Raw genomic sequence first — 26230 nt, forward strand, 5'->3', positions numbered from 1 at the left:
GTGTGTGTGTGTGTGTGTGTGTGTGTGTGTGTGTGTGTGTGTGTGTGCATTACTACTACATCTAGCGTAATGTAGCAAATGTGACTTCTTTTTTTTCATCGGGGCATCTTTTTCTCATGGAAATTGAAAAAAATAATGAAAAAGAAATTCAAACGGTGTTTATTAACAAGAGGCAATTTAAAGTTGACAACATGGAAAAAAATTTGCCACTCATGAATTGCCTTCTGAATTGGTCAAACATACTTCCAAGCATAAGCGCACAAAAATATTGCACATGAAATAAAAACTAACATAATAATTAAATAAAATGAATAGAAAACATTTTGGGCTTATTAAAGAGAAAGAAAAAAAGACAGAATTGAACAAAATCATCGACAATGACAAAAACAACTAACCAATTCTTCATTTTTTTACATAAAAAAAATTACACTGTAAACTGGCACACAATAAATTCCAGCGGAACAAAAGAGATTTGGATTCAACATAAAGAAAGAAAGAAGAAAAAAAAATTGTGTAAAAACACATCTTACACTGAATGGGTTTTTAAAAATGTAAACAATGTACGCTGTACAATGGTCGCCTGACCATTACTATCACTTGTACACACAATTTGGCGGCGCAATCAGCGTCTATATTTTTTTTATCATTGTTGCACATCATTTAATAATCATCTTATTGTAGTCACCAGAAAAAATTTAACAATTTTCTTCTATTATTTGAGTTTTTGCATAAAAGTCATCGCGATTTTTTATTTTCATTTCAAATTCATCATTATGCATTTTTTCTTTAGTTTTTCGTGTTTTTTTATCTCAATTTGAACTCGGATGTGGTTTTCTCAACTCAAAATACGTCGCAATCGCAGTACGAGAAGCATCAATCGCCCACTGAAAGTTTGGGCCAGTTTTTGTTAAGTTCGTGCTTGAGAGAAGGTTTCAATCGATACAACAACAACACCGAAAAAAAATCACTTTCATATTTCCAAATTAATTGATTGGTGAATATTAGTGTATCCATTGAACTGAGCATTACCATTTGAACACTCAATCAAATTGAATCGAAGCTAATTAACTAGCATAGATTTCCCTCCATTAAGTGCCAATGAGTGCTGTGTATCCGATTTATTTTCATTTTCTACGTTCGAGAGATTTTCAACGTGATTAAGCATGTTTTTTGCTCATTTATTCTCCATCGTCAAGTGTGTGTAAGAGGTATTTATTTATTTAGCTGAACTTGTTTGCAATTCAGAGTTGAATGACACAAGATTCTCTATGTATATGAATTTAAAGTGCTACATTGTCGCTTATTAAAAATGGCCATAAGTGTCAACAAAATATTTTTATTAAATGAACGAGTGATTCACTCTCTTCATACGCGCACGTTTGTCGAATGTTTATTATTATTACGTGACGATACCAAGCATATTAAAAATAGCAACATTATGACATCCAATGACTTGGCGCATATTTGAAAATTGATTTTTTTTTCTTTAATTTAATTTCTTGTGGTTTTCATTAGTCAAAAATGTGCTTGATATATGGCGATCGAAACAAAAAATGATTCTTCAATCGTTGTTACATCGGTCGATTCATGTGAATGGGAAAAAAGCATGCAACTTTTCGCACGTATGCGTTTTGATTGTTCGTTTTTGCTCATCACTTGTTGCACACAGGAAAATTAACCATAACAAATCGATATGAAAAAAAAGAAACAAAAAACATAGTGAACCCATTGCAATAATGAGAATAAGGCTGGACTGTTCAAACCACTGCCAACACATTTGGAGTGATGATTTATCGGAGACCAAACACACAATACGAGACCAAAGCGAACGCGAATAATAAAGTCAGAAAAGCCGCAAACATTAATTTTCACTTCATTTCTTTTAACCGAAAATTAATTATATCCCAAATTAAAACACAAAATCAAACTACAAACATACTGTGCAAACACGCAACACACATACAAATTACATATAAGCCGGCTTACATACATGCACCAGAAATTAAATAAAGAAAGAGAGAGAGAATGCGATTCATGCTTTTGTGATCGATAATTTCAACCAATCAATTTCGCTTTGCTTCACATTTTCGATTTTGCTCTCAATAAAACTTCATTGTATCCATTAATTTAAATGCCGGCATATACCTGCAGTGCCGCCTTCAGTATACTACCGGACTTTCTTTCGTTTTTTTTTCTTACCTAGGTCATTATTAGATGAAACTAAAAACAATTGCATGATGCAAGTAGTGTACAAAGCTGTTGAAAATATTCAAATTTGAATTATTTTTCGAGGATTTTCATTTGGGCATGCAAGAAGATTTGATGACATCTGTGATTCAAAATAAAATACGTTATGTTTGTCAAAAGCAGTTTTTTTAGTTATTGTTAGTAAAATGAAATGTATTTAAGAAGTGTGTTCCTTTGAAAATTTTCGCTTCTATAAAAAAATGAATAACTCTTTCATTTAAGCAATTCGTCATTTCTTCTCGATTTCATTTGTTGAATTGATTAATTCCTATACGCCAATTTCTTCCATTGAAAATGAAACATCAAAACCAAAAATTGATTAGTTTCAATCAATTTCTTAAAATTCCATTCGAATTGGTCAGCTTGATTTGAATGTTTGGCCAGCTGATTCATTAATTAAAAATGGTAGTCAAATCCAATCGATCAAATTGAAGAAAAGCCACAACCATTTCGTTTTATGTATTTGTTTCGATTTTATTGAACCGGTTTTTTGGTTTTCAATTCAGTATTACGGATATATATTATATACATATATAAATTCTATAACGCTAATTATGCAATATCAATTCATGAAACATGGGCACAATCGATTACATCAGTTAATAAATGGACAATAATGAGTAATTCAATTGTTCGATTGTTTTATCAAAAGAGTGCTTATGGTATCCAGCGTATATGGGGAATTGTTATCGATATTAAAAACCCTGAGAGAAATCAAATGTATGTTCCATTATAAATCCGAATCGAAAATTTGATTAATCGCCCATATTGAAGTAGAATTCGACGAATGTCTTGATCTTATATTTTGGACATAAATCAACAGCGTTGCATTTACCTCGGTTTTGAGAAATCGCGCGATTGTCATTTGAGTTGGTCATTAACACATAAGAATTCGCATGATAATAATAAAATAGTCTCTTTTGCTCTCGGTACAAAAAGAGAAAGTAAAAGAAATAATTTCCGAAAGAAAAATATACACATTGCACATAAACAACAGCAACAACAAATTCATTTCTCTATTTTATCCATACAACATCATATTATCATTGGCCATACGAGGGTACTTCTTCTTCGGCGCGCACGCAATCAAATAGAGAAGAGAGCAAAAAATTAACTCATCCAATGTTTCTCTCGATTGCAATAGTTTCAAAGTCGAATAGCGGAAAATTTCAAGTTTTTATGCCGGCAGAAAGAAAAATGTGTCATGATTTGAACGGTATATAATTGATGTGTTTCCTAAAATTGGAATCGAAATTTATGCGAAATTATAACATAAAACTGTTGATGTTGGCGCTGAATGAAAATGAACATTCATGCAGTTAATATGGTATTACAAGTGTTGATTATCAAGTTGTTATCAATTTGAAGCGCTCGTTTTCGAAAATCTTCGATAACGTCATCATCTTTTATAATTCTGTAATCGTCTCCTCTCAACCATCACCAGCCAATCTAATCGGCTAAATGCTTCAATTAAGCGATAAAAATCTATTTCGCTGTGGTTGAATCTGACACAAAAAAAAATTCCCAGCGCACTTCATTGTGCACAAAATCAAATAAATTTTACACGTTCATTGTGCACGTTTAATTTGATTTTTCGGTCTACATTCATTTTTCTCGTCACATTCGAACGCTCATTTCTCACAAATGACCAATCGCTCATGCCACACCAATTCGGAATCATTACTATCGCATGGCGATAATTTTTTTCACTATTTCATGGAAATTATGTGTTTTACTTTCTGTCTAAAATGTATTTTGCGCATGAAGACGACGTTCCTCGATACAAATCATTTCAATATTATCTTCAAAGTAGTACTGGAACATGAAATTCTTTTTTTATATAGATATTTGATGATATAATTTGTGTTGATATTTTCGTGTCAGTTGGAATAAAATAAGAAATCATATGTTAGGTAGTTGAAAAGTTCACGCATGTGAAAAACAAATATTCAATTGATCGAACGCAATTGCATGACGAGAGCAGCCATTGGATAATGTTCATTTTATACATGTTTAGATTTGATGAATACGTGCATGTCGGGACGACAACGATGATAATCAACAGCTCATCAGATAGTCGTTAGCATTTTGGCATTGTGTCGGGGTCACACATCACCTGCACGTAATTCACTCTGAATAAACGCCAAAAAGCGCGCATTTACGTTTATGTGTGAACAGGCACACAACTGATTTTGAATTGAGAAATTACACGCTTCATGTTTAATTTGTCTTTTATGTACTTGCCCGCTACCGTCTCTCTATTGATTGAAAGCGTGTACGCTTTTATTCTTTTGTCCGTTTTGTAGTACATTTTATCTCTTCCTCTCTCTCCCTGATTATTCAAGTTTTTGTCTTTCCACTCGTACCATCATATTACCTAATTATTTATGCAATTGTCACATCTGTTAAATCCAACATAATTGCATATATTAAATGCGATGACAATATTTGAAGAGTTGAATAAACCGCATATAAGTATGAAATGAATAAACTCTTTTGTTCAGCTGATGATAAGTTTTTTTAAAAGTGTTTTTCCTATAATTTCAACACATAATCAGATTTAATTTAAATTCTTCCTGTATAATTTCGATCAATTTCAATGATGATCAACATATTTTTGAACTTCTTGAAACTTCAGAATTCAACATTGAATTGAATATTTTTGGTGATCTAGACCACTCTAATTGTGTAAAGTCAAGTGTTGACTTGGTTTTCTCACACTCTTTATTACATTGCATAAATCGAGTGAAAGATTTATCGAAGACGAATAGATGATCAGTGAATAGAGTTATATTTTCGAATGAAATTCGAAGAAATGATGAGAAGGATCCATTCACATAAAATCCACTTTGGTTTCCTTTCCAGAGGTGTTATATGATTTATAAATGGTAAATTTCATCAAAAAAAAGAATCATGCTTTGAATAATTTTGTTGAAAATGATTTCCGAGAAAATACGATCGAAAAGAAACAAAGACATTTCGTAAAAATCTTACAAAGTTGTGTCGTATGTTCAGTTGATTGGTTCGTTGTCGCAATTTCTCAGTTGAATCTAGTCAAATCAAGTTCATTAAATGCGTACCATATTTCCCCCCAAAAAATGACTGATGGCAATTCATGATTATCGTATATGTGTAGCAAATTGAAATGTATGGAGAACGCATGTGAGAGCGTGAGTAATAATAACCGCACTAGGTGTTACGGATAACAAAATTAATAAAACCAAAAATTAGTTAATTTTCATGGGTGTTCCGTTTATTAGATGCAAAATTGAAATATTTATGGTATTTTATGGAGCTAGTAATTGAGTGAAAACAAATAAGGTGGCATGAAATTGGGTTTTCTGCATCCGCAAACCGACAGGCGAGCTCGAAACAACACTGTTCACCTTGACTTTTATGTATATGCATTTATGTCTCTCTATTTCACCCTTTATTTTGTGTTAATTGCAAATTAAAATATTAAATAGTTCAATGTTGACACTGTGTTCGAGGCATGCTTTAATTTTATCGAAACAAACCGAATGCATGCGCATAACAAGAGGTCAGGTATGGTTAAAATGATTTTGATTGTTTTTATAGCTGTGTGGCTTTCCACTCCAAATTTTCATACTGTGGTTTTATTCACAGATATTCGCACATTTCTGTATGTGTATGCGTGCGCGCTCTAAACGAATTCTGATCAATTGGTGGTAATCCACATGTGAATAAACACATGTTGGCATTCTCAAAAACAAAAACTCATAAAATTACATAACCCAAAAAAATTATTATAACATATGACAAAAACAGTTATAACAATTTAAAAAACAATTTTTGTGCGTGTTCACGGTGCGGGGAGTCGAAAAGAAAATTTGTAAAAATATGTATAATCATCGCGTTCATAAATGTTTGAAATAGACACACACACACACACAGAGAGAGAGAGAGAGAGAGAGATGAAAAAGTGAAAAAAAAAAATATGAATATGTAAACGTATATGGTAAATCGAATCGAGCTATTAATATTAATTTGTAAAACGATGCTTGCTCGAAGGCATTGAAACGAAGTCACACGCTTCATTCACATTTCTCTTCCGCCTTCATGCCACATTGCATTTCATCGCACATACATTTGACTTGCGGATTTGGTGCTCCATATAGTCAAAATCATTTTCTATCTCTTTCTATTTCCTTCTTTCTCTCCGGCTTCCATTCTTTTGCTCTTGTTTTATGTTTGCCGAACCGCACAATGCAATTTGCTAGATGAAAATGCATATTGAAATAGAGATCGAAAGAGAGAAAATGTTTTATGTTGAAACTATCATATGTTTGTGTAATTTAAAGCATATTTTGCCCCCTTCCCCCATCCCAAAAAAAACTAGTACTATGTTGGGAATTTGGTAGAAAAACGCCGAGATTAAATGCTCTGCTACTGTGTTTGATTAGTTCAAGTATGCGTGCTCATGTGAATGTATGTGCTTGTGGTTTTTCCAACCTTCTTCTTCTTCGTTAGCCTGATGCCATGCAGAATCCGATTGCAAACGTGCATTTTTCCCAAGAGAGATGATGTGCACAAGAAGCTCGTTCGTTTATACCGGCTCTTTGCTGCATGCATTGGAAAATCGTCGGAATCATTAAGATGGTGGCGCATTGTTGTTATTATTGTTGTTGATGATGACGATAGAAGAGAATGAGCCAAACGATAGAGGAAATAAATGAGTAAAAGAGAATGGAATGAGTTAGAGTGAGAACACCTTAAGATGTATTCATGTCACCGCATACTAAACATGAATTAAAGAGTACCATGCATGAACCAACAACTAACAGTTCAAGTGGCTCGAATCTCATTCACTTGTTCAGTTTTTCTTGCACTCACTCTCTATCACTCATCCCCTCTTTTATTATTTTGAGGAAAACTTTATGACGAAAAGGTAGACAAGAACTGTTCTTTAGACGATAAAATATGTTTGCTTCGTGTTAAAACACACACACACACGCTTCGATGGGACAACATACTTGTTTATACTTCTGTGGTAAAGAAGCCAGTAAATGAATGGCCACTTGAAATGTGTCTAAATCTCATTGGTGTCATATGTAATGAATCCTATCCAAACACACCATTGCCACATGCTCACATCGACTCACACTCTATTTCTCTCTCTTCGATCTACGCAATTCAAGGTCATTTCAACTCAATGCATCGTGATGGTGAATTATTATCGACTGTCGAACATACACTTCCTTACATATGAACGAAGAAAAAAAAAATCGGCAAATTCAAGTCAGGGAGGATTTGCTCCGATTATTGCCATTTATTTTCAATGTTGAATGTTCGCTTTCATGACTACATGATGGATTTGCGCTACAGTCGTTAAAAAAAGAAACCACCGAATGAATGAACACGTCCGTATTTAAAAATACAGCGAACGAATCCGCAATGTATAAACTGAAGCAAATTGATAAAAAAAACAAGCTGTCGAAGAAATAAGAATAAATAAATGTGCAAAAAAAGGTAAACACATTTTACACACAAAATCCGCTCTCAAAAACAACTTTCAAATCAACTTATAGCTGCCAACAAATTAACTGATCGATATAATTTATTCGCATTCGGCTCTTTATCTCTTTGCCACTTCTTCTTCTTCTGTTTTTCCATTTGTTGGACATTTTTCTGTCAATTTATTTCGTATGTGGCTGTTTGGCATAGCGATGGTCACTTTTTCTCTTTCTCTCTCTCTCTCTCTCTCTCTCTCTCTCTCAGTCTTCATTACATCAATGTGTGGTGGGCAATGGTCATGCCAGACAAAAACTGTTTTGCACACACTACGAATTGAACTGATCTGGATTAATAATTACGTGATCTTCCGCCGTAATATTATTCAATCGCATGTGTGTGCTTACTTGCCGATGTATGCGTCGCACATTGTCCTCTGGTCGCGTCGTGTATGTGCAGAAATGCAGAGCATTTAAAGGTTGCATTAAAAAAATAAAATAATTATACGGAAGTGACCATGCCATGTGTTTCATCTTTGATGTCACGCATTTCACATCCATTTTGATCAGTCCGTTAAGATCATTCGAAAGGGATCCAAAACTTGACAAGGTCATCACATGTAAATCATTTAAAATGCATCATCAATCATTGAATCGTGAGATTGTGATATCAATTATCGGTTGAGAAATCAATTTAAATTTTCTTTGATCGCATCGATTCATTTAGCTAATCACATGTAACTAAGTCATTTACCAACTTAAGGAAAAACATAAAAACTTTTTGAACTTTAATCGTGTGTCATTTGTCCGATATAATAATGTTGCTGACATTTTCTGTACCATTTTACAACGTGCACATCTTTTTTCGACTCAAACATACACAATGGGAGTGAATATGTGTGACATTTGCCGGAGATGAAAGAAAAAATCTCCAAAAATTTACAAAATTGGAACAGAGACCATCCGACAACAAAAAAAAAAAACGAAAAATATAATCAAAATAAAGCGCATACTTAATGTAAACATGGCGATAAAAGTGAAAGTGAAAGTATATACTATATAGCGCGTATTTTCAGTAGCTCTTCAAGAGAAAGACCGAGAAAGAGAACATCGAACGGCATTTATACACTTCTGTTGGTTTTCATCCATTCATAGCGCACGATCAAAAAATAAAATAATATAAAAATAATACGCAACGATTACGTCTTTAATATGGTATTATTTCGTATTATCTTGCCAGTTTTTTTTCACTCTTTGTATTTGTCTTTTTGGCAAATGGCAGTTTCATTTTCATCTTTCTGAAATGAAAAACGAAAAAAGTCAAGCGGCAATGCAATTATATAGTTAATTCAATGGTGAAAAATACGGAAAGCCCCATCCGACAAAACTATTTTATAACGATAACGAAAATATAATTAGCAAGCATTTACTCTCTCCCAATCTATTTCATCGTCTCCTTCACTGTCACTGTCAATGTTTCGTTCTATCTCTGTTTCTCTCATTTCCGAAACAAGCCCACCCGCGAACTTGCACGACACTGTCTCCACGCTTGCTTGCATTTTGAGAGAAATGCGTTAAGTAGGTCTAAACTCAACCCACAACTTGTGCCAGTCAATGTAATTATAAAAAAATACCGGATGTTTTCGGCAAAATTGAGAATAACATTAAAATTTACATGAAACATTTTGAAGAATGAGAGAAAGAGAGAGAGCCATTGTAAACTGTTGATATCAATAGAATCGATAATTTATTGATTCTTGAAGAGCATATATTGAATGAATTCATTTGATTGAAATAAAAGCATTTAATTATAATTGTGTGTTTGTTTGTATTTTCTAGGCACAACGACGTGGAACAATGCGGTTCATATCTAGTCCCGATGAGCTTTCCGAATGGGATAGTCACAAAACAGTGGCAACATCATCAGACAGTATAAGTCGAGCAGATGTACTTTCTCATGATAATGTGCAATCAACAAGACGTGGTCGGTATCGAACAACGACAACAACAACACCGCCCGATGATACATTGGCCGATTTCAAAACAGCCAAAGTACCGGTTTATCGTGTGCGTGGTCGAAATCGAAGCAATAAACAGGACACGGAAAATGATAAAAATTTGACCGAATCAACAACGGCCGCAACAACAATCGTTAAATCGAATGGTGAAAGTAACAATCGAACGGCACGCCGAAAACAATATCAATCGAATAAACAGCGAACAATTACACGAAATGAAAATCAATCAATTGAAACGAATAACAATAGCAATAAAGACGCTGTGTCATCGACGGCAACGCATCACGCAACATTTTCTAGTCGTAAACATCAAACGGATTTGGAATCAACAAAATCCACAACCGAATTACCGGCAAATCATCAACCGGACAACCATCGTAAAACCTACAGCGATACAGTGAATATAAGAAAGCAACCGACTGGTCGCCGATATCGAATTCGCACTGCTGAGGCGAATGCAATCAATGCAAATGGCCAAGCGACAGAAAGTGAGAAAAAAGTTGCAGCAGCGGCAGCAATTAATTCGGCTACCGTCTCCGCTGTTGTTTCTTCGACAAATGATACAAAAGGCAAAAAAACCGAACGTAATGAGAATGGAGATGACGAACAAAACTATCCAGAACATTTTAAGGCATTATTAAAATCGAAAAAAACAACCGTATTGCCATCGAGCCGAATCAATAATGTTGCATCGAAAAAGCAAAATATCCTCGCATCGACAACATCATCCACACCAGAACAATCAACGACCACATTGCGGCCACCGTATAAGCATAAAAAAATTGAACGACCAAATTTAAAATTACTTTTCCCTTCATTGCACACATCGTCCACGACAAGTGAATCAACGCCCTCAACAGCACCGGCAGCAGCAGCAGCAGCTGTTACTACAATCAATGAAACTGATCAAATGGCAACAACCGATGAATTAAATACGGAAACTAATGTACCATCCGATGTGCCAAGCACAACGGTCAAGAGTAAAACGACCGTTCAAAAGCAAATTAGTGGCGTTAAGTTTAGCTCCAAAATTCGGACCGAAGGTGGTGATGATTCGTTGGCTGCATTTCGATCAAGATCGACATCATTAGTTTTTGACACCAAAAGTTCGACATCACGAACACCGAATATCAAATCGGATGTGCCACCAACAAATCATCGATTTTCAGCCGTAAGTATTTCACATCAGAAGATCCGAATGGATGGCGTTTTATATTTGTTCTTTTTTTCTATTTTGTTTATCAAGGGGCCTGTTCTTGATACGCCAAAATTCAGTGCTCGATATAAAAGTGGCGAAGGTGCTCTATCGTTGGCCGCATACCGTAAGAATTTAATGCGTGAGAAACCGCCGTTCTATACACCAACAACGCCACCAATTACGACACAAGTTGTAAGTTATTCGATTTTATGAATTAAAATCCCTTTTGAGATTCCTTCATGAAATAATCAATTTGATTCTTTTTTTCATTGACATTTTCAAGCCCATTAACATATATAAAGAGTCCTCTCTTTTTTTCGAAAGAGTGAGCTAAACATTGGTAAAAAAATAAATGTTTCAGCAAAATTTCGAATTTAAGCGTAAAATAGTCCCACGGTGATTTCTCTTTTCTAACGCAACTGATCCTATCACCTTTTGATCGTGACTTATTGACAATTTTTATCCCTAACTCACCTATCTATTGATTTTTCTTTCAATAATTTTCTTTTGTTTTCAATTAAAACAATCACCATTTTGTATTTAAGCGATAATCAGAAAATTCTGTTTCTTTCTATTCTGTTTTCTTATTTTCTTTTTCTTATCTTTTCAATCAGGCGCTCAGTTCGGAATAACAAACAAAATGACACAAATATTATCTGTAGCATCTTCTCTCTTTGTTTAGTTGTAGGAGTAACAGTATTTTGCGAAAACAGACACAAATCACACATACACATATATGCATACAAATACAGAAAAAAAATACAAGAATATTAAAGAAATGAAAATAAGCTTTCGAAACAAAAATGTATGAAAAAAGCACAGAAAAAGCGATGAGGGGGTGGTGTGGAAGATGAAGACGAAAATCGGATTTGTGCAATTGTGCAAGTGCATCTCATTAGATCGCAAGTATATTGGGCGCAACAAACTCGTTTTATTCTTTTAAACGGCAAACAAAACAATTTTGTTTCCTCTTCTACGCACAGACATTCTTTTTTTTATAGAAAAATACAATACGAAGTGCAGAAAAAATTGATATTAATGTTATTCAGTTGTTCGTTTGTAGAGTGTACAAAATAGCAATTTTATGTAACAATATTGCATCATGCCAACATTGAATATTTTGTTCAGTTCAATGGATCAAGCAAGCGTTATTTTGTTCAATTCTTTTTATTATATACATTTTCTTAACTTTTAGTTACATATTTGGTGATTGTAGTTATGGATAATTTGTGTGTTTTTTTAAACAATATTTTAATATAAAATGTATGTAGTCCACACATTTCGCCTTTTTTTTAGTTTTTGTGCTGTTATAAAATACTGTTTGAGATTTATTGAAAAGTAATAATGATTATATATTGCATTCTTCTCACGTTTCACGCAATATCAAACCCAAATATAATCACATTTATAATCCGTAATAACACTAATTACATTTCATTTAATGAAACTGCAAAACTCATGTGTTTCTTTTTGTTCTTCTTTTACTTCTTAGTTCTTTTTTTTACCAATGTTTGGCTTTTGCTCAAAATTCTAAAGAAAAATGTCATCATGTCATTGATATGATTCTTTTGTGATTGAATATCATATCATAATGATCATGCAACATGTAAATTAATCAAATTAAATTTTTCTGTTTCTTTCGATATTTTTGTGACAACAACAACCATGACAACGATGACCCTCGACGATGACACACTCACACATATAATTATACACACAAATAAATTCACGTACACGTGAAGAATGAAATCGATTGGGCGGCATCGGATTACAGTTATCATTATAATGATGTTGAACCAATTCGTAGCGGACTAATGCAGAATCCACCGTTGAATGTGGAAACATCACATCATTCATCGTCATCGGTGACGGTGTCGATATTTGGCGCTCTATCCGAAATTCTCTCGCATACCACCGAAAGTCTAAGTTTTTTAACATCAACAACGACCGAATATACACCATTATCACACACTCATAGCACATTCCTAAGCACAAACCACGACCCAGCCCAAATACAAAAAATCCAAACCGATATACCAAAAATACCATCCATGACTGGCGATAGCACCATCACAACCACCACCACTACCAATGCCAAAATCAATAACGATTCCAACGAATTTCGATTACCCATTTTAAACGCATTCGATTCAAATGAAGCAATCACCAGTAGTAGCAAACCATCTTCTTCTCATACCACCGTAGTCACATCGAACAATGAACAGGTAGACACAAAATTGACAAGTAGTTACACACAAATCAGCACCACAACTCAAAAACCATTTTCAAGTAGCATCGCGACCATTCTTAAATCAGACATAAATGATAGTCGTATGCATATTGACGCAAATAAAATGCATCAACAGCAACACCATCATAGCAATCATTCTAGTAATAGTGACGTTATGATTGTACTAGCATCTAGTGATAGGTCATCCATGCAAAGTAATAATCGAACCGCACATGCGATTCGTACAACACATAGCGAACAACCTGAATTAAAAATGCAAATTAATACGATTACCGAATCGTTTTTGTCGTTAAATAATTTTACAACTCAAACGAATGTTGCGGCCACTTTAAAAACGTCAAATGTGTCACAGCACTCAAATGTGATTCCAATTTATCCGATTTATGTATCCACAACCACCACAGTCCCAACGACAAGTTCCTTATCCTCAATGTATGTGCATCAATCATTTTCCACTGAATCTCCTTCTACATCCAACACTTCCATGACAACGACCACAACGAAGACGACTATTGATCGACCAAAATCTATTACAATACCATTATCGCCGGTTACAACAAATTCGGAAATGGAAATGATGACAACGACGACGACGACGACGATAGCTGACCATAGTCACAATCATACAACAATGACAACTATGTCAACTGAAAATTCAATGAATTCCGTAAATATCAACTTATTCGATCTTGAAACAACTAGCAATTCAATAGTAAATAATGATGTAAATTTAACAAGACTAAATCGAATTATGACCCTTTTATTTAACCAATCAACGGATGAATGGGATGTACAGACTATGACTAACACTGAACTTACAGCTACTGACTTAACCACAATAAATGTTGACGATGGTGATCTTACAACCGAACCAATTGAAATAACCACCGATTCGATGAATGATGCATCACCCATTCATGGTTCGGAGATGATTGAAGCAACACCGATCAAAATGGCAACTGTACACAGTGAATTGGAGACGATCAAGAAAAATGAATGGAATCGATCGGTGGACGGATTAAGTTCAACGACAGATTCATATATGCCGCGATTTATCAATCGCATTGCAATTTTACCCATTGGATTTTACAAGCCAATAGCCAAAACAATGCAATCGAATGACGAAACTCCGAATGATCGAAAAATAGTAAACCTACTAAATGTCACAAGAAATACAATCGAAAATATTACCACACCGTCTCCATCGAATATGATCATCGAAGTACCAAGTTTATTGCAAGAAACTCCATCGACAACAATGACAACGCCATCGTTGATCTATCCATTTACCACAACCGAGTTTATGTCTTCGCCTGATGACTCGAATGAAATAACAACGCCATCGTTAACTACCAAAAAACGTCGTCGTTTCGATTTTGTTGTTTATGGCATATTAGCGAATAACACTGTGATTCGAAGGTATCCAGAAGATATTTACGATGATAATAATAATGATGAAGACAATGTACCATTTGTCTATGGTATACTATCCAATAATACTGTATTACGTAAATATCCGAATGGCACCACAACAATCGATACAAAACGAAGTAGTCGCACATTTGAAATCACCAACATCGATCCAAACAGTCTGTATGATCCAAATAGTGATGTCTATAAACAAATGTCATCGAATGTCAACGATTCTAATTCATATAATCAATTGCTTGTGAATATGAGCACATTTAACTCTAATAATCAAAATGCATCCTTCTACTTCAATAATAATAACGCTAACAGCACCACTGCTCCTCCATCAACGGTATTTAAAACTGCCAATATTGTCTTGTTGTTTTTGTGTTTATAATTTATTCGTTGAAAGGGCAAGCGGCGGCAATGGCAACGACGGAAATGGCATACGCTTTCGTAGAAACGTACCACAATCACAACACACATACCATTACATACGAAGTGTGCTGTGCGGAAGTGCGTTTATAGAACTGCTTTTATTCGTTTTATCATTATTGTGTAAAATGTAAATAATAATTTTTCGGACATCGGACGATGGGCCAAAATCAAATTAGCAATCGAAAATTAAATTACGTTCATTATTCTATTATTTTTATTAGAAGTGAGAGAGAGAGAGAGGGTGGATGAACGTGCATGTGCTTTGTGAAACGTTATTGCTTTGGTAGTGCATTTAACTATTGTACTTTTTTTTAATGTTAAATTATATATAATTGTGTCTAACGATGTAGCAAAAACCAAACACGCAGAATTGGAACAAAGGCACAAGGACTGCTTTTTTTCATTATTTTAGCCGACTATCTGTCGCTGTCACACATGCACACACACACACTCTCTCTTTCTCTTTTTAGCCGTACTCTATTTTAACAAACCGTATTTTATTGTCGAATTTTGTGTGTTAGCCAAGCTCTAATAAAATGCATCAAATTCCAATTGAGAAAGATGCTCACGTACGCACGAGCGTGTGATGCACTTTTTGGTACACCGTAGAAAATGCATACGCTTCGGATTTTATGTTTAAATTAAATTAACCACAATTCATGTTTGATTTCATGAATGTGAATCAATTTTACGTGATCAATAACAATATAGCATTATCGTAATAGATAAACTTTTATTTGCACATTGCATTTATAATACGACTGACCATTTTTTTTTCTTCTTCTACATAATTTTTAAAAAATGTAAAATAATATCAAAACATTTTTCTATTTTCTTCCTGCTTTCGTTTTTGGCGATTTGTGATTTGTGATTATAGAGTGCGGAACAGTTAGGCAAATACCTACAAAAGGCAAACACCAGCAATATACATTCAAAATCAGAGAATGTATTTAGTTTGGCACCGCCAACATCACAGCTCAGCGATGGTAGTACTAACGGGTTTGGTTTGAATGGACAATATCGGCCCATTTCACTCGATGACTATGATTCATTGGTAAATGTCCCACATATTCAATTATTCATAATACATATTAAATCTCACCGAAGCCTCCACCATGTACATTTGTTTGACTTATAAAAGAGCAATTTCAAATATTTCTTTTCGATGTGTATGTGTGTAGCCATCATCAAATGAAGTAACAAGCAATGAATCAAGTTCAACCACTGGCAATACCGAATCCGATCCATTTTCACTGAGCAATGAGTTTGATATAACACAACAACAACCAACTATGACAAAAGCAACGAGTCCAAAATCAAATCGTGAATATATTACATCGTTTACAACAACAACGACAACAACACAAAAGCCGCATATTGAAAAGGGAGTAAAAATCATACGTGAATTGGTCGAACAAGCTCGAACAACAGAAGAACCCGACACCAATCGACCAATACAATCGTTAACCACAGTAAAAACTTTTGTAAAGGAACACAGACCAGTGACAACACAGAAACCAAAAGCGCCCACATCAGCACCGCCAGTGCCGGCAAATCACCGACCTACTTGGGTGAGTTTTTTCATTCAGTTTTTGCTTTTTACTTCTCAGCTCAATTTCAATTTTTACGCATGGAATATTTCATCAAGAAATTTACACATTAATTAATACATTGTTGTATGAAAATTGCAGTTGAAAAATTTGAATTCTCAAATGTTCGATCGATATATTTTCAGGCGATTGAAAGTACATCGATTCGGATGAAACATCCGAATCATAACTTCGATGGTTTCGATAGTACAGAGAGATATAACAACGAAAATGCTATCAAAACATCACAACGACCGACAAGCACTCGAACAACAACCAAAATCAATACTACTGTGAAAACAACAACGTAAGTAAATCCTTAAATTCTTTCACAAAATATGCCATAGACTCATCTTTCACAGCGCGACAAAAAACGGGCTTTTGCAACAAATAACAAATATGCTTGAAATCTAATATCGCATCGCCTACGCAATATGAAGAGTCTTCATTGAAGACAGAACAGCGACAACCAAAAATTTTGTTTAATTAGATTATTGTGAATTTAATGGCAAAATACGTCATTTGATTCTTGCATTAAATTCCTTTTTTATTTTCGTTCATTTGCAAAGACGTGGAAACAGCATAACAAGCGCAACCACACGTTCACCAAAAACCGAAAAAACGAAACCAACGACAACGACGACAACAACAACTAGCGAAACGGAATTACCAATCGGTATCAATGATATTGAAGATTTATTACAGAGTATTCCGACAACGACGCGACGAGCCAAACCAACGACAACAACAACAACAAGAACAACAACAAGAGCAACAACAACACGCAGCAAACAAACCACACCGGCTGCATCAGACAACGATGATTTGAACTTTTTGCGTCAAGTGGTGAGTGAACCGAAAAATATTTGCGCGCGTGATTTTGTGTTTGCATAACACAGTCCGCGATATAAAAACAAAATTAGAATGAATAAGTAGAATTGTACGCGCACAAACGCCTAAACTACAAAATCGTTCGTTGTGTAAATGTTCCAATATTCACATTGAAAAATTGCGTTCTCTCTTTCTTTTGCATATTGAAATGTGCCAATGGTTTTTGTTTGTTTGTGCAATTGTCAGCAACGTCTTTTGCAACGTCCAACATCAACTCGAAAACCAATTCAAACAAAATCAACGACTGCATCAACTTCCGTAACGAGCACCACCACTAACAGCGACAATGGCGACAACAGCACACCAAAGCTCGAAATTTACACGGTATCAAAAACAAAGAATGAAAACAGCAGCGGTGGGCCGACATCAACTTTCGATGATTTATTGAACAGCTTTCAAAAGGAAGCAGTAACCACCACCACACGACGACCCCAATTGACCACATTCTCTGATGCAGATGATATTGCATTTTTAAAAGGATTAGTACGGATTAAAACATTTTGTTTGATGTTCTTTTTTTTTTTTGTTATCCTATCTGGCCGTATCTATTCCGTTTTCTATCTTCGGTTTTTTCTTTGTCCAAATTGGATTAGAGCCAGAGAGCAATTCGTTAAAATTAAAAATAATAAAATGTTATTCTCTTTTTTTTGCCATTCCGGTTCCATAGCGACAAATTGCAGTTGACACAAGTACACCAAAAACAACACGAAATCCAGACTTTGCAAAGCAAATTATTGCACAGTTTTCGCTCAATCAAACATCAAAGGTTCAGCCAGAGAAGACGAATGCATTGAATGTAGACGGTTATCCGCAGGTGCCAACCATTGGTCGTGATGAAATTGAAAAGAATAAAAATGATGTTGCATCGCTTAACACTGATTTACAATTGCTATCCACACTGTTGGGTCGACCCATTTCACAAAAAGATATTCCACAATTAACGAAACAAGCGAGCACATTACCACCATCAATATCTTCAACGACATTACGTACGACAACGGTTCGCACAACAAAACCACCCGTCAATCCAAAAATCGTACAAGAAATTGAATTACTTCATCAAATCGCCAAGAAACCGGATGGAATTGAACCGGATAATGAGTTAACATCGACCGATGAATTGGCTGCTATCGATCCAAGTGATGCATATGGCAAAACGAATGACGCACTCTTGGCAACGTTATTGAAACAACGGGGCATTGGACCAGCACACAATAATATTCCGCTAAATATTTATTCGACAACGACAACAATGCGACCACAATATCTATCACCAGCACGATCGCCGCGACCGCTCATCGATGGTTTATCCTGGTTATGGAAGACATGGCAGGATACAGCACCAGGACAAGGTGGATATGCACCGCAATCATCACGAACACGTACACGTGGTACAAACAGTGAAATTGTCACAGCCACTGATACTGATCTGAGTCTCGATGATGGCCTTGACTCAGACATATCATCTGTATGTTATTCATTTTTTTTTTCGTTTGCAGAGAATTTTTCTTTTTCACTTTTTATTTTTGATGTCTTTTAATATATTATTTGTTTCTTTTATTTATTTTTTTATTCTCCTGACGAAAAACAAAACAGCAACCGTTAGATCAATCTCACACCAATGGAAATAGTGGTTTTGGTTTTGGCAGCGGTTTACCAGGAGGTGGTCAGCTGTTGAGCGCGGCATTAGGAGTAACACGAGCCGTTACACAATTATTGGGCTCAGCATTACAGGTAAACATTTCAATTTCGTGATAAATGATGCATTTTTCATTTGTTTTCTATTTGGTAAAATTTGTTAAATACATTTGGTGAATAAATTGTGCTTGTTCGATTTCTATTTCGTAGGGTGCCGGAAAAACAATTCAATCGGCATGGTCAACACAAGCGTTTGGTTCAGCTTCTGGTGGAGGTGGAGGTGATTACTTCCGATTAAGTGGTTGAAAATCATAAATCATACATGCAAACACCAATGCCATTCATTCACGAACAAAAAAAAAGTAATAATTATTGTATATTTACGTCGAAATAAAAGGAATGAGATGATTTGCTTCGGTTTCGCATTTTCAAGTGGTGGCCAAACACGCCGAACACTTTATTATCATATCAAATAACAACAATAGCAAATGAAACGCTACGAACCGAGAACGTAATCATAACAAAGTCAAAGTTTTAGACATAAGTCGTGTAATTTAAATATATCTCTATAAATCGATAATGCGAACTGATAAACAATAATTGGAACTAAGTAAAGGCAACATGTAAATGATATAGATTTTTAGATTAGTAAAGACGATTATTTCATAAGGTTTTAAATCAATTTGCACACCAACTTAGATCGATAAGTTCATCTCTAATATTCTATCTGAAAGCAGCTGTAGGTTCCTAATTTATTGAATTCAATATTCATATAACATGTGCGTGTATGTAAACTGTTTAAATTATTTAAAACCCGCAATGCACACACAAAATCACATTGGAGATCGCCCAAGCGATTCGAGATAGACACATCTAAATGTTATTTTTTTCACATGCATGCGCACGTGTTTGCATATTATGGTTGTCTCGGATGGCAGTAGAGATTATTAGACCACAACTTTTTTTTTAGTTACACAATTGATTTTTGAACTTTATCTCTTTAACATGGCATGTATCCAATGCAAAAGTGTAATAACCACGTGCTGTTTTTAGAAGCACTCGCCTCAGCTTCACCACTGCCACTCTACTAATTGCAAGTTAGAATTCGTTGAACCGGAAATATTTACGAATGTAAAAAAACCAGGACGGAGAAGAGGATGTTGGCATTGTGATTTTTCCAGAAATAGAAGAGTTAGAAACGGAGAAAACGAGCGATAGAAAAATTGAGAGAAGCTGTTATAAGCGGTGTGGTTGCAACGGAGAAAATTCATGGGGTATTCTATTTTTTCTGTGTTTTTGTTTTTGGAAAATTATTATGTTTATAGTGAGGATGGTGCCATTTTCCTGAAACCCTGGTACTTCATTAATTAGTTCATTTGAGTTATATGATTTTATGTGGCAAATATATTTAACGCTAAGATAAATGTTATTTAATTTAGAAAGTATTTCCGAGTGAGGTTTTTGTGTGTGTGTATGTGTGTGTCTTGCCTTTCATATTCATGCGCGTCGCTGACTGTGTACCAAAAACAACGATCATTTATTTTTCTCGTTTGTTTATATTTTAGGAGTAAATTGTAGAAAAATCTCTTAATATGTATAAAACACATGTTTCGCTGTAATTCCACAAAATAGTAAAAGATTGCATGGTGTATGAAATGTGCTGAGGGGAAAATTAAATAAAAAAATAAAATAAATCCAAAAAGAATTGTGTCTATTTTTTGCGTTATGTGTTCTTTCGCTTTAAGTTTCAGCATGGAATGTGAACGAAAATGACTTGATATTCGTTGTTTATCATCATCACCACCACCGTCCTCGTTGAAGTCTTGATGTAGCTCGGAACACAAACACTATTGCACAAGATATATGCAAACATGTAAAAAGAAGAAAAAAAAACAGTCCAACCAGCTTGACGTTCGGTTTGTCGAAAGTGTTTGTTTGTATGGATGAGATGAGAAGGATGTCGGAAATTGTGGTTTTAATTTTTGCACACTGTGAACACAAGCAAAAGAAGAAGAAAAAAACGGCTCGCTTCAAACCACTAAAAAAATGCACTCAGATTAAACGCTCAATAACAACCGGTGTTACAGCTTGCCTTTGATTCCGACGCAACGTTTGCTGTTTTGATTTTTTTCTTCTCGGTTTGTACGGATTAGCTAATCTTCGCATTTAGTGGAAATAGATTAATGCGAAGAAAAGCGATGAAAATAGCAAAATAAAATTTTTATGACTGACGGTGAGCAAACGTCTAGTTTAGAGGGGCGAAAAAATCAGTGCATAATCGGATTATTAACTAGCATCAGTCGGATAATGCAAAATATAAGGTGAAAAAGTTCAACGATGCACAAAAGTAAAAACGAAAAAAGAATGGGAAAATCTACACATTTCATCATGTTGAACACATTGCTTATACGATATTGCCAAGTTGAAATTGTCGCCTCGTTATTGCATTTCAACACCATCGCGATTTTTAAGGAAATCGTATTAGACACATAGCAACAATTCTACTCACTTTCGCCACCAAAAACTTGCCCATCCGTGAAACGATTCTACTCCGTACAGCAGTCAGTCTATAAAAAGAACGGAATAATTCTTATGATTTTTTTATAATCATCTGAAATAGCTGACGATGAAAACATTTTTGTAAAATGCAAAAATTAGAATATTCCATAGGATTCTATAAATAGCTTAATATGTACATATATGTCGATTTGATTCTCTTATTTGGTCTTTTGATACACTTCGATATTCATATATTCTGTGCGAATGCATACAGAATACACTTTTCATTCAGTTGAACAGGTCAATTTTCCAATAATGATTGGCATTTCAATAATTAAAACTAATATTTGAACAATCTGCTATGCATGGTTGTGATTGACAACATCATACACACTGAATAATGACGACGATGGATACGCTATTGCTGCTGTTGTCGCTTTTACTAATTTAATAGAAAATGTGTGTTTCATTCGTTGATAATATATAGCATATTTCTCATCACGATTGAAATATATTTCACACATTCACACATTCATATCATTATATGTTGTACACGAAGATAATTCATTTTTTTTTTTTGCTACAGTTGGACCTTTATTGTCTGTCCTATATTCATTTTCTGGCTGAATATCTCAGTACATTAAAAACACTAGCATTTATTTATGACTTAGTTCAATTCTGTGCTTGGACGTGGTTTCGTTTGTCATAGTCATTTTTTAAATAATCGATGACGTATTTGTTGTACTTTCAAAAAAAAAATGTTTTTTTAGAGATGCAAAATCATTAAAAATAATTAAATTTAATAGATAATATTATTCTGAATGTAATAACTGGAAACGTGATCGCAATACAGCTTAAAATGTTGATCACGTTCGGGCAAAATGATTAAAAAACATGAACCAGAAATCCTACAATCAATTTTGAGAAAGATAAATGCATCATAAAACAATAACGTTAAAAATTGTTTTGTAGCAATTTTTGGGGGCATCTTTGGAAAAATTGCATAATTGTGTTGTGTTTTATTTTTATTTTGTTTGAATCTCATTCTTTTAAATCACAAAGAATAAAACTCAATCAAGCAATATTTATTGGAGAAGATTGATGTTTATATCCAATAAATAAAGCGCCAACGAAGCAAGACTAATGTCTTAAAACGGAATGGAAACGAGCAGTATTCGAGCTGTGTGTGTGTGTCAATGTGGAGGCCAAACCATAAAAGGGACGTGAATGGAATAAAACAAAACAAAAATTGTGTAATACAATAACGTGGAAGAACAAATTAACACATCGTTTTCCATAATTTATTTACCATCGATATGAATCGCAACGCGTGCTATGGGCAATGAAACAAACATCAAGAGCAACAACAACAGAATCTCCATATTGAGTCCATTCCATTTTCTCGCTAAATTTTCTGTTGCACATATAAGCCAACTAATCGAGCGATTGTAATTATGTTCGATACGCCGAAGCAATCGATTCGATAGCCACTAAGCATAGTACACATGCTACTGACTTTGTACAGATGAAGTGCATTTTGTGCCCTTTTAATTGAATCGCCGCACACAGATATTGAAACACAAAAGGTAATATAAGGCACGAACGACGACAACGACCGAATTATTCGTACAACCCCCGAATGCAGAATGCAGAATGTGGAGAGTGTGTATAACAAATTCAACGCGTGAGAGAACGAAGTAGTTTTTAGTGGCAGAAGAAGCGTATTCATTCCACATTCATTCATTCACTTGATTCGCGCGTTTCACTTGAGAAACAACATGAGTGCTCCCATTTCTTTCTTCACCTAGCCCACTCTCTCTCTCTCACTCGATCACACTCATTTCTATCCATGTCCACACATAACATACAACATACAATCTTTAGCGAAGCTCTGAAGCCATACACAGCATATTTTCAGTTGAGCTGCGATGAGAGTTTAGTTACATATGATGCGACTACGGCGATTGAGGAAAATAGAGTGAGCAAGCGAATCAGTATGGTGTATGTGTGTGAGAGTCTGGATGTGCAGTTTTTGTCGACTGTCTCATTAAAGCTTTGGACGTGCAGTTGCGAACGCGAACGAACCAAGCAAGTGCTTTATGGTGTAGACTGAGCTGTTGCTACTATACTACGAATTGTCAATTTTTATCCAACTATCGGTTTCTGGCTTTTGAATGGAAAAATTTCGAATCCGTTTTGTTAGTTATTGTTCGGTCGTTAATTCGTTCAGACGTGTACCATACGTACGTGCATGCGTTGTATATCCTTCGTTGCTTTCTCGATAGCATCAAAGACGAAACCGTTTCGTATTTGATTTTGAAAATAAATAACAACGGACAAAAAATTGTAACGGTGATTCTTCAATTTTGTATAATGGTCGACAGTTTTGAAATGGATTTTTTAAAGGTGTGCGACTTAAAATTTATTTAATTTTTTCCTTTTTGCTCGTTTTTCTTCTTTGTTTTTTTGATGCTCGAAATTCTTGTCATTCGGTGATTAGTGAAGTTGAAAACGAAAAAAAATCATTTAATTTATTCATATAGAAATGAATTTCGAGTTTATTTTTAAATCATTCAATTATCAGGTAGATAATGCCAAGGATTTTTTATATTTCGAAATTTCTCGTGTAGTACAGTTTTTTTTGTGTGAATATCAAAAATTTATTTGTGCCAAATATATAGACGATGTTATTTTCCAGAATAAGAAAAAAAAATAATCAAACTCTGACCTAACTTCTTATCACCTTCGGAGCGGAACTGTTAAGTATTTTGATTGTCATAACGAGTCAGATTTATTTCACGTTATTTTCATTTATCTCTGTGTTTTTTGGAACAAAATACATTCATTCCATGCCCATTTTTAGAAATGATTTAAGTTTTCTAAATGAGAATTGTTTTGCACTTTTGGATTGTATTTTTTTTTCTTTTTTTTTTTTTTTGTTATATATATGTTTCGGAGTTGCTCACAAAGTAATAAATAATGATCACAATTGAGTGTGAGCAAACTGTAGTTTTCGTTCTGTTGGTACAAATGAGTTATTATGATTCGTCGACATTTGATCAGATTACAAGAAAAAAAAGGTCTTAAGATACGCTTATAAAAAAATCTCGTTCGCTCTTAAATTCAGCGATTTTACATTAAAATTGCCCTCTGTTTTGACATCCGTATTTTTTCTCAACTGCTTCTGCTTCTTCTTCTTCTTTCGCATGCAATAAGAAAACTTTTCACAAAACAAGTATATCCAGAGTATGCACACAATATGCCGCATTTCATTTTAGATTGGATGATGCTGAGCCACAGAGTGAAATAAAACAACAAAAAACTAAACAAAAAGTCTTGAATTATCGTTTATTTCACATTAAAACTAAATTAAACGCGCTCAGCATCCTTGAAAATTCATTTATTTTTCTAACCATATATTTTCTACCATTAAATAATATTGCCTTTTTTACATTTATCAGTGGTAAACAGTTTTTGCATTGCCGTTGGTTAGTTGCACTTTGCAATTTTTTTTTTGCATTTTCGAAAACAAAAACGCAGCTAAAACTTTACGTTAAGCGAGTTCTAATTTCGATTCAAGCGGGCGCAAAAGAAAGAAAATAAAAACGAAACTAAGAGAGAGAGAGAGAGAGAGAGCGGGGGAAGACAATGTAGAGAGTGGATAAATGAATGAGAAAAGGAGAGAGCCAAAAATAAAAGGAAATGGACTGAATGCGAATAAAAAAACAATAGGAACGAAAGAGAAACGATAGTAAAGCGTAACAAAAATGGGAATGTAGGGGGTTGGGGATTGAATGAGCGTAGGGCTCAAATATGAAGAATGTGAAAAATGTGTGCAATGAGAAAAACTCTGAGCAATTTTTTTTCCTTCTCATCGAGAGCCACACATTTTTTCCCATACAACAATTTTAATGTACGGCATATTTTTGAAGTATGACCAAACCGCACATCATGCCGACTTACAACTTTGTTTCCAAATAATAATGAATAGCAAGTGCCGTCGACTTATCCATGATCCACCACCGATAACCATTGTGCAAATAACCATTTAGGCCAAAAACAACAACAATCGACCGTAACGATGAGAAAAAGTTAAAGAAGGGCAGGGGAAAGGTTATTGATTTTCTATTTTCATCATTCCAAAAAAAATTGAATACAACCATATCCGAAGCATTTTTAATATGTGTTTTTAATAAATCTCTCCAGTCAACATTCGATGACAGAGAAATTAATCAAGGTAAACATAACTAGAAACATACTCATAACAACAAAAATAAATGAAAAAAAATGAGTCTCACTTTGCAAAACTGTAGAAAACCGAGTTAAACTGAGTTTTGTCGAAATAAAATTCGGGCATAAATGAATTGTTGCTAATTATCAATGGTATAATTCTGGATTTCAGTTCGTTTAATTTTTCTTTGGCTTCGAAAAGTTTTGAGTCGAAACTCGGTATTTACATGTATGTGCACTTGAATGATCAAAGTAGTTTCAATTCCATGTTGTATATGCAATCTAGTTAACTGCAGATACTCTACACAGTGATATTTTACAGAAACACTAATTTAACCATTGGATTTTCG

General features: G+C 34.5%; 1 protein-coding gene across 3 annotated transcripts in view; it reads left to right on the top strand.

The window, feature by feature from the left end:
• The window catches only part of LOC116336839 (serine-rich adhesin for platelets-like), a 42074-nt gene extending 21259 nt beyond the window's left edge, over nt 1-20815 (top strand). For 2 of the 3 annotated variants that reach the window (XM_031760990.1, XM_031760991.1), the window contains exons 3-13: nt 9558-10907; nt 10983-11126; nt 12677-13852; nt 15911-16087; nt 16215-16604; nt 16769-16929; nt 17192-17468; nt 17700-17996; nt 18181-18981; nt 19110-19247; nt 19362-20815. In XM_031760990.1, coding sequence (XP_031616850.1) covers nt 9558-10907; nt 10983-11126; nt 12677-13852; nt 15911-16087; nt 16215-16604; nt 16769-16929; nt 17192-17468; nt 17700-17996; nt 18181-18981; nt 19110-19247; nt 19362-19457 — 5007 coding nt within the window. In that variant the 3' untranslated portion in view covers nt 19458-20815. The remainder of the gene's footprint in view (nt 1-9557; nt 10908-10982; nt 11127-12676; nt 13853-15910; nt 16088-16214; nt 16605-16768; nt 16930-17191; nt 17469-17699; nt 17997-18180; nt 18982-19109; nt 19248-19361) is intronic. The other variant, XM_031760992.1, reaches the window with a different exon arrangement.
• The last annotated feature ends 5415 nt before the right edge of the window (nt 20816-26230 follow it).

Source organism: Contarinia nasturtii, unplaced genomic scaffold (assembly GCF_009176525.2).
Source record: "Contarinia nasturtii isolate CC-2019 unplaced genomic scaffold, AAFC_CNas_1.1 Cnas_scaffold_187, whole genome shotgun sequence".
Taxonomy (NCBI): Eukaryota; Metazoa; Arthropoda; class Insecta; order Diptera; family Cecidomyiidae; genus Contarinia; species Contarinia nasturtii.